Here is a 9,682-nt window from a genome sequence, read left to right on the forward strand (position 1 = left end):
TGCTTGTGTATGTGCATATGCCATATTAGCCTTGATGGCAGTTCTTCCATATGCAATTTTAATTTATAATAGATGTATGATTTTTGAGTTCCTCAGCAGTCTCTCTCACATGTGAATAGTCAGATGCTACTTAGTGGTTCCAGGAAAATGTTTCCTTTCAATATCATATATTAAGCTGTCAGACCTGTACTCATACAGAGTTCAAAGGGTTCATGTTGCAAGAAATATAGATGAAGACTTGTTGATATAGACGTGAAGCTTCTTGCAAGCAGGGAACGATATATTATTTACGTCCTACATCTTGTGTCTTATCAATTGCTCCTTGTGTGCATTCTGAGAAGTGATGACAAATTGTGAATAATGGAGAAAAAATATTTTCTATCCACCAAAATAGCAAATGCAGATGCTTATTTCTCCTGTTATGTTTAAACAATGAACTTACAAATTAACAAGTCACCATGAAAATTAATGTTTTGAAGACTAATCTGTAAATCAGATGCCTGCAGTAAATGTAAGTCTGACAGTTTTAGATTTTATATATCCAAGGTTCACAAAATTTAAAATTGTCAGAGCAATTGATGAAGATTTGAGGTACAGGATACAAACCCTGTGTCAGTTCAACTAATATGCAGATGCACTTGCAGAATCACATTCTTTATAATTGCATAATGATTCAAAAAAATATGGTAGAAAAACATTAGCCATTTTTATAAACTTGATAAAGATGCAGTTTTTGAGTCACAAATACGATTGATAAGCATTCTCAGTGGTTTTTAATTCTGTATGCTTAGGTTAGGAAACTCTATCCTATTTTTAGCAATTGATTTCTGGAAATATTTTTGTGATCATGTTTTACTCTTGTAGATTTCAACTCAAAAGCAAATAATGATGTTGTTTTCATTTTTAATGTGAATATATTTAGAGCTATGCTCTATCTCAAGCAATCAATCACAAGTGTTAACACTTGAAAAATGTTCAGTAAAAATAGAAATAATATAACTTAAAATTCATAAATTCAAAACAAATAAAGAAAATAATGATTTATTTGGCTGGTCACAGACAGATGAGAACCTTTGAGCCTTAACAGTAAAAGCCTACAAACTGAGACTGAGTGACAAGATTAATTAAAAGTAGTGAATTGCAAAAAAAAAAAATAGTGATTTGTTGAAAAGAATGGAAACCAAATTGCTACAATTCCTCAGGAATATTTCCTATTCTTTTTAATTTTTTTTTTCTAAATTATATATAAAATATATATAGATATAAATGTTATAATTTTATATATAAAATTTTACATATAAGTGTGTGAGTATAAATATAGGACTAGGTCTTGATAGCCTTCATCACATGGAACAGTAAATTGCAGTAGCCCTTTTTAGGTCACAGGCCACCTAGAGAGCCATCAGCGCAAAAGAATTTACTGGAATCTGACTGGTTGGAGGCTGCAGTATACAGTCTGTATAGTAATTCAAGGCACAGTAAAAACAAAACAGAAATGTTTTTCTCTAGAGGGCAAATATATTGGAACACCACATCTATTGCTGCTCACCAAACGGTTTTGTGACTCTGTAACAGTGGGATGAGCAAGGAAGTAGCATTTGCTGTTTAAAAAGTCATCCTATGCAGTGCAAGAGGGGTAAGGGAAACCCTCCTTGCATGGAATAAACATTTTCCTGTAGCTGTACTGTATCTGCTAATTACTTGTTTATGAGCACAAAGAATATAATACCTTAAGCATGATACGTGTCTTTAAAAATGTCCTTCTCAAACCAGATCTTTATTTATCAAAGCCGTGTTTCATGGAAATACAATGCAATCTCAAATGGACAGATACCAGCACTGTGCTAACATCTGTAAAACAGACAATTACAATCAACCCAGTCTTCTTCCTACAGAACATGATGGGCAGTTTTAAAAAGGGCTGACTGCATCCATTGTGCAAGCATAAGCACTAATATTCTGTAATTTTATTTTTCCAAAATAAAGTATGTACAACTGTGCATACTCATCCTTACCTCATTCACAATGAGTAGACTGGATTGAGAGCTGTACAGTTTCATTTTTATATTTGAATAATTCTGTACTTCAACTTGATAGACATATTTTCCAGAGGACAAAGTTTCCCTTGTGGTGTGTTTTGTGGAGTGTGTTTGGGCTGGAATGCTGTCAGGTTTCTAAAGCAAGCATTTGCAGATACAAACTAAATGCAAAGTCTGCCCAGGAGAGCAAACTGCAGGAGCTGCAGTGGATGTTTACTGCTTTTGCAAAATCGGGTATTAACAGCCCTTAAGCAACCTAGAAGATATTTAGCTGAATTTTACTTTCTGAGGCTCACTTAGATAAGGGGAAAAGGAGGTGAGAGAAATTGCAGGAGGAGGAGCTGATCTGTCTCAAGGTGGAGCTGTATCTTGTATTAAATGACATTGGCAGATTAAAGCTCTCTAGTGGGGAAGGGCTTAAAGGCTGAGTCAAAAGCCAAGAAGTCTCTTTATTTACGCCTACCTCCCAGCCCCTGGCAATCTGACTAATAACAAACTGAGCTAACAAGAAAGACTAGAAAGAACAGAGAGAGCACAGAGGCAGCTTGCATCTAAAAATCTGACAAACCAAGTGATCAAGTCAAGCTCTGCTGAGCATCTTGTTTGTTTACTGCATCCAAATGCTTGCAAACAGTTAACTATATGCAGAAAAGTCAGCCTAGCTGTGAAGTATGCTGTGAATTTTAATTGAGGAAAAAGGACAACTGCTTACAGGATGGTCTGACGTGCACGGCTGACTGGAAGATTTTTTCAATCGAATGCTTTGTACTTTGTTTTCGGAACAAGGATTTTAACTTTATGGAGCTGTAGTATTACCGGAGCTTGCAGCAAAGGGAAACTCAGAAGAAAGTGTGCATTTTCAGAGGGAAAAATTACATTACATGGAAACAGCTGCTCCAACTGTGCATTACTGAGCGTACCACGGAGTGTTGCTGCTGTACAGGTAAGAAAGACAGCAGTTAGTTAATTAAGCACATGAGAATTTCATTTCTCAGTACAAGTTGCATTTACTTTTTTGCATGATTTTGTATAACTTTTATATTAAATGATGGCAGTTTATACTGTGTTTTAAACACTTTGCGGGCACATTTATTCAAACTGATTACTGTGTAGAATATATGCATTAAGGGAATGCTGGTTTTGAACCCCTTGAGGGAGAAGAGTGGGTGTTTGGTTTTATTTAAAGTGCAAAAGTGGCCTTAACTGCATCATCTGACTGTGATTGCCTTAAGAATTTAATAAAAAATCCCAAAGGCTTTTAGAAATCACTAATTCTTAGCTTGGGGCTTTGAAAATTGTCAACAATTTTTTTTTAGCTGAATTAAAACAGCCAAACAAGTAAGCATAAATTATAAACCCAAGCATAAGGAAATAAGTTCTTTCAATGTTTTAAAACTAAATCAATTATTACTTAGCAAACATGAGATGTCTTTTATGTAAGTGACTACTTCTGGAAGTATTCAACTTTGCCTCATAGAAAGATCTGTGACATTTTTTAGTCTTTTAGAATTCCTACAGAGTTTAGTTACAGCATGCAGTCAGCAGTGACTTACATGAAAGCAGATAAAATGAAAAAAAATTAAGTTACCAAGTGGAATTTGCTGAAAAACCTCACCACATTAAAAGATCAGTTTTTCAAGTCTTTCAAATTACATTTTGTTGTATTGTGAATTCTTTCAGTTAAATGTTAATCTGTTACATGACAGCAGTTTTTATTTTACAATAGTAGTCCACTGAGAACTTCATTACATGTTTCTAAGTGTTTAGAAAAAAATGTGGAGAAAGAAAAAAAAGATTACAAATCTCCTATTGATTTTTGTTGTATGGGTATATATATGTGTGTGAGACAGTTCTGGCAGTGCTGCTTACAGAGGTATGACAATGATTAAAATGTGAATGTTTTCCAATTGGTTACAAATGTTGTTACTTTCATCTCTAAGAGAAGGACTTTCATTTTTATAACCTAATTTCTCAATATGCAATAGAATGCAACATGCCTTAAAGATTTTTTTTAATTTTAATTTTGCTCAGGGACTTTATAAGTGTTGCTTGAATTTGATGCAGATTGACGCTGGAATTTCTAATGAGAGAAAGTGTACAGAAATAAAGCTAAATTACTCATAGTGAAGGTTTGAAGCCAGCATCTGTCAGGAGCTTGTATTTTTACCTTGGGTCACTGGAAAGGATAGGGATGCATGCAAAGCAAGAATAAGTCTCTAGCATAATATGATCCTAGAATTATTCTACATGCTTAAAAATAACATCTTGACATGACATGTCTTATCCAATACTTCATGGGAAAACAGACTTAAGGACATCTATATTAAACATAGGCAGCTGGAGTTCAAGGAGGGTTCTATGAGAAAACAAAATATATTGCAACTAATAAAACAAAGATAAAAGCTCATATTTTTAAGGACACTTTTCCTCACACTGTGAATTGCACTTACTACTTCTAAACTCATATATCCACTCTCACTTATCAGAAGCTACTCATGGAGAAAAACAAAATTCACTGTGGACACATTTGCTGTTTTCTTTTTGTATGTATGTGTGTGTGTGTGTGTGTGTGTGTGTGTGTTTGTGTGTGTGTTTGTAATAATGCCACAGCATTTAAGTGCTTGCATGTGTAAAGCTTTGCAGTCTGTTCTAAGGGAAGCCTTGAGAAATAGCGTTGCTAGTAACCAAGGTGCATGATGTTCAAAATATGCATTGATGAGATGCCAAATCATATGGCCACACTATAAAAATGTGCATGCATGTAGTTGAATTGATCCTTGTAAAAGGTTCTAATCTTTCAGAAACTGGCACAGTTGGTTGTGTAGTGACATTCTATACTTCATGTTTCAATAGCCTAGTTTGAAAGATTCTGACCTGTATTAGATGGATTACTTAAGAGTCTTGCTTAGTTCAATCCTCAAAAAAATAGCACACCCTATAAACATTACTGTTTTTTAAATAATCCATTGCATTTTAGGGGATTTTTTTGTTATTATTTACTTTTTTGGAAATGTGGAAATACTTAACTAAAGATTATAAATAGTGATTTCCCTCTATCTTATATATCAAGAGTTACCATTGGTCTTGCCAATTAGGCAGCCTTGACAGAAACAGAAAAATCTAATAGACTATAGGACAACTTAATTCAAACACTAAATGACTGATTTAAACATCTAAATGTTGCTTGCAACTCCATAGCTGTATTGTAATGATGCATTTATCAAGTGTTTCAAAGTTTAAGATCAGATTGAAAGGTGATAATTATGTTACATAACATATGTAATATAATTGATACTGGTGATAATTTTTAATTTGTAAAGCACAGTCAGTTCCACATACATTTCACTGTGGAAATTGATGATTATTATCATTGGGAGGAGTCTAATATTAATCTCAAAAAATGTGTGCCCTTGCTTATTTTTTCTGGCATGTACTGCATTCTGAGTTCTCTGTTTTTAGTGTTAAATGTGTATGCAAATTTTTTGTATGTACATTACATGCAAACATTACTGTGTCCTGTGGACCAACTATCACCCACAAACTACAACATATGCATTAAAATTTAAGTAAAGAGAGATGATTATTTTGTCTATGTCCTTTTCAGTTTGTGGGTACAAGGATTTCAGAGGAAATACCCTTTGATTTCCATACATAATGCAGAACTGTAGAGAGATTCTGTGTATCCTGAAAGAATGGGCTTTTGCTCACAAGATATCACTGATCCAAACCAAATCTTATTTCTTCTCTTCGGCAGCTGGGTAACATTAAGTTAAACTTAGCAAGGTACTCTTATTCAAAATATTATATTATCTTTGATAGAAGTTGCTTGGGACAGTAAATTATTAATGCTGTGCACTGGCAGTCTATAGAGTATATAAATAAAACCAACACACTCCTGATTACATCCTACTTTGGTTATCAGCATAATAATTTCCTCTTATGACTCTACTTATTCATTCAATACATTAAACTTAATTAATATTGTCTAGTTAGAAAATAATTCCATTGTTTTTCATGATATGATAATACTTGAAAAGAGAAGTAGCACAATGATGGGCATTAAGAATATTTTTTTTACACTGTTGCACCAGGGAAATAAAAACAAACAAACAAAAAACGCCCCAAAAACCAACCCAAAAACCCAAAATCAATAAAAAAAAGCCCTAAACAAACAAACAAAACCACAAAAAAAAAAAAAAAAAACAAAAAAACAAAACATACCCAAACAAATTATCCGAACCCTGACTCATTTATTTCTTTTTTATTTATTATTTTTTAATAGAACCTGCTGGACAAGATGAAGCTTTGGATTTTTGTTCTATGTTCAATTGTGGTTGCATCTGATCCTTTCCAGTCACAGCCTTCTTTTTCTTCAGTCAGAGGATCTTGTCAGAGTCTGTGCTCCTGTGAAGAAAAGGATGATACCATGATTATCAACTGTGACAAAAGAGACATCAAGATGATATCAGAAATAAATGTCCCACCATCACGGCCTTTCCATCTTAATCTGTTAAACAATGGTCTGAGTATGTTACATGTGAATGATTTTGCTGGCCTTGTTAATGCTATTTCTCTGCATCTTGGTTTTAACAATATAGCAGATATTGAGCCTGGAGCTTTCAATGGTCTCAGCCTTCTTAAGCAACTACATATCAATCACAATTCTTTGGAAACACTTAAAGAAGATACGTTTAATGGATTGGAAAATTTGGAGTTTCTTCAAGCAGACAACAATTTCATCACAGTGATTGAAGCAAGTGCCTTTAGCAAGCTCAACAGGCTTAAAGTGCTTATTTTGAATGATAATGCCATTGAGTATCTTCCTCCAAACATATTTCGTTTTGTGCCATTGACCCATTTAGATCTGCGTGGAAACCAGTTACAGACACTGCCCTATGTTGGCTTTTTGGAACATATTGGAAGAATACTAGACCTTCAGTTGGAAGACAATAAATGGGCCTGTGACTGTGATTTGTTGCAGCTGAAGATATGGCTAGAAAACATGCCTCCTCAGTCCATAATAGGTGATGTCGTATGCAATAGTCCTTCAGTTATCAAAGGCAGCATATTAAGCCGGCTTAAAAAAGAATCACTTTGTCCCACTCATCCTGTTAATGAACTTGAAGATCCTTCAGGATCACTGCCCTTGGTTGTAACCACCTCTATCAGTGATATTCATCTATCTACTAAGGTGATTCCTCTACTGAAAGCTCCTACTAAAGAGCCAAGTTTAGTGCTTCATACTTCCAAGCCTACTACGTTTCCAGGAATCTCTTGTCCTGTCCCTTGTCACTGCACCAGCCATATGCTCTCAGGAGTTCTTATGCACTGCCAGGAGCGAAATATTGAAAGCTTGTCTGATTTAGGACCCCCTCCTCCAAATCCTAAAAAGCTTATCCTAGCTGGAAACATTATTCAGACGCTATTGAAATCAGATCTTGTGGACTATGCCAGCCTGGAAATGCTTCACCTGGGGAACAATCGCATTGAGATCCTTGAGGAAGGTTCCTTTATGAATCTGACGAGACTACAGAAACTATATCTCAATGGCAATCATCTTACAAAGCTAAGTCAGAATCTCTTCCTTGGCCTTCAGCACCTTGAATACTTGTACCTTGAATACAATGCCATCAAAGAAGTTTTGCCAGGGACATTTAATGTAATGCCAAAACTGAAAGTTCTCTACCTAAACAACAACCTTCTGCAGGCTTTGCCACCCCATATCTTTTCAGGTGTTCCCCTCACCAGATTAAATCTGAAAACAAACCAATTTGCTCATTTGCCTGTGAGCAATGTCTTGGATGAACTGGATATGCTGGTACAAATTGAACTTGAAGACAACCCTTGGGACTGTACTTGTGATTCAGTTGGCCTACAAAGATGGATACAAAAATTGAGCAAGAATACCATGATGGGTGATATTTTTTGTAAATCTCCTGGGCACTTAGCAAAAAAAGAATTGAAATCCCTAAACAGCGAAGTCTTGTGTCCAGGTTTAATAAACAGCCACGCCCTACCAACTCATGCCAGTTTTGTAGTTGTGACAACTTCTTCTCCTACTGCTAACACCGCAGACACCATCCTGCGGTCGCTTACAGATGCTGTCCCACTTTCTGTTCTAATATTAGGACTGCTCATTGTGTTTATAACTATTGTATTTTGTGCAGCAGGAATAGTTGTTCTTGTTCTGCACCGGCGCCGGAGATACAAGAAGAAACAAGTGGATGAACAAGTGAGGGACAGCAGCCCTGTTCACCTTCAGTACAGCATGTACGGGCATAAGACAACACACCACACCACAGAGCGCCCAGCTGCGACTCTCTATGAGCAACGAATAGTCACCCCCATGGTTCAGGTGTACCACAGCCCGTCCTTCAGCCCCAAGCACACCGAGCAGCAACAGGAGGAGGGAAGTGAGAAGGAAGCTAATGATTCCAAATATCTTCGCCGAAGTCTCCTGGAAAGAGAGAACAGTTCACCACTTACAGGTCCAAATGTCAAATACAAGGCTACAGATCAATCTGCTGAATTTTTGTCTTTTCAGGATGCTAGCTGCTTGTATAGAAACATTCTTGAAAAAGAGAGAGAGCTGCAGCAACTAGGGATCACAGAATACCTAAGAAAAAATATTGTCCAGCTCCAACCTGACGTGGAAGTTCGTTATCCTGGAACACATGAAGAGTTGAAGTTAATGGAGACACTCATGTACTCCAGGCCAAGAAAGGTTTTTCTAGAACAAACTAAAAATGAATATTTTGAGCTCAAGGCTAATTTACATGCTGAGCCTGACTATCTGGAAGTCCTGGAGCAGCAAACGTGAAGTGATAATCGATGGGCTGGGGCCGAACTTCTGTGATTTTACTTTAAGGTGGAATAATTGTAAATAAAAGTGCCTTATAATAACATGTCAACAGTCAGAACTTAAGCACAGCAGTAATCCTAGCAAAGAAAAACTCAGGGATCACTGTGGGAAGCCATGGGGTTGTGAGCAGGCAATATCTTGCACCCCAAGTTAAGCAAGAATTTAGTATGATTGAACTGTGGGAGGAAGATTGCTTATTGCACTATTCCTCATGATTTTGAAAAGGAGTGTATGCCAGTCTCCGTTCTCTTCTCTCCCAGCCTATGGAAAAAAAGTTCATTACCTTTACCCCTTCTTTTTTCCCTCCATTTAATTAGATTCCTTTAAAAAACCAAAAGACCAAAAAAAAGAGAGAACTCCAACACCTGTGTTTGTATTTATAACCTTAGAGTGTATATGTTAGGTTAGTACATGCACTGCATACATGACCACTGTCTACAGCTATACCTAACATACCTTTATAATAAATATGAAAGGAGTTGAAAAGTTGTCATCCTAAATGTCAGTTAAAAGGAAAACAGATATTTTTTTTTTCTGTATTCAGCCAGAGCCTGCAAATACTTAAGTATGTTAAAACAAACTTCATGTGAATTCTGTATCAGTATGTGGAAGGAAAAATATGTATCTATGTTTACCCAATATCTTCAACAAAGAAAACTGCAAGCCTTTTGCTACTTTCCGATCTGATAGCTTTACCTAAGTATGGACAATCTTTTCTTGAGCTGCTGCTATAAGATATTGTGCATCACTGGTGTTTCAACTCATAATCCTGGGCAATTTG

General features: G+C 35.9%; 1 protein-coding gene across 1 annotated transcript; it reads left to right on the forward strand.

The window, feature by feature from the left end:
- The first annotated feature begins 2,451 nt into the window (after nt 1-2,451).
- Nucleotides 2,452-8,922, forward strand: SLITRK6 (SLIT and NTRK like family member 6). Its single transcript, XM_021529409.3, has 2 exons — nt 2,452-2,982; nt 6,322-8,922. Exon 2 carries the CDS (start codon nt 6,337-6,339, stop codon nt 8,857-8,859), a length of 2,523 nt encoding a protein of 840 aa, XP_021385084.2. The 5' UTR covers nt 2,452-2,982; nt 6,322-6,336; the 3' UTR covers nt 8,860-8,922.
- Nucleotides 8,923-9,682: the final 760 nt, after the last annotated feature.

Source organism: Lonchura striata, chromosome 2, assembly GCF_046129695.1.
Source record: "Lonchura striata isolate bLonStr1 chromosome 2, bLonStr1.mat, whole genome shotgun sequence".
In the NCBI taxonomy this organism is placed as follows: Eukaryota; Metazoa; Chordata; class Aves; order Passeriformes; family Estrildidae; genus Lonchura; species Lonchura striata.

Bases quoted from the DNA above. Each gene is read 5' to 3' on its own strand.
- SLITRK6 (XM_021529409.3), top strand. From the start codon at position 6,337: ATGAAGCTTTGGATTTTTGTTCTATGTTCAATTGTGGTTGCATCTGAT.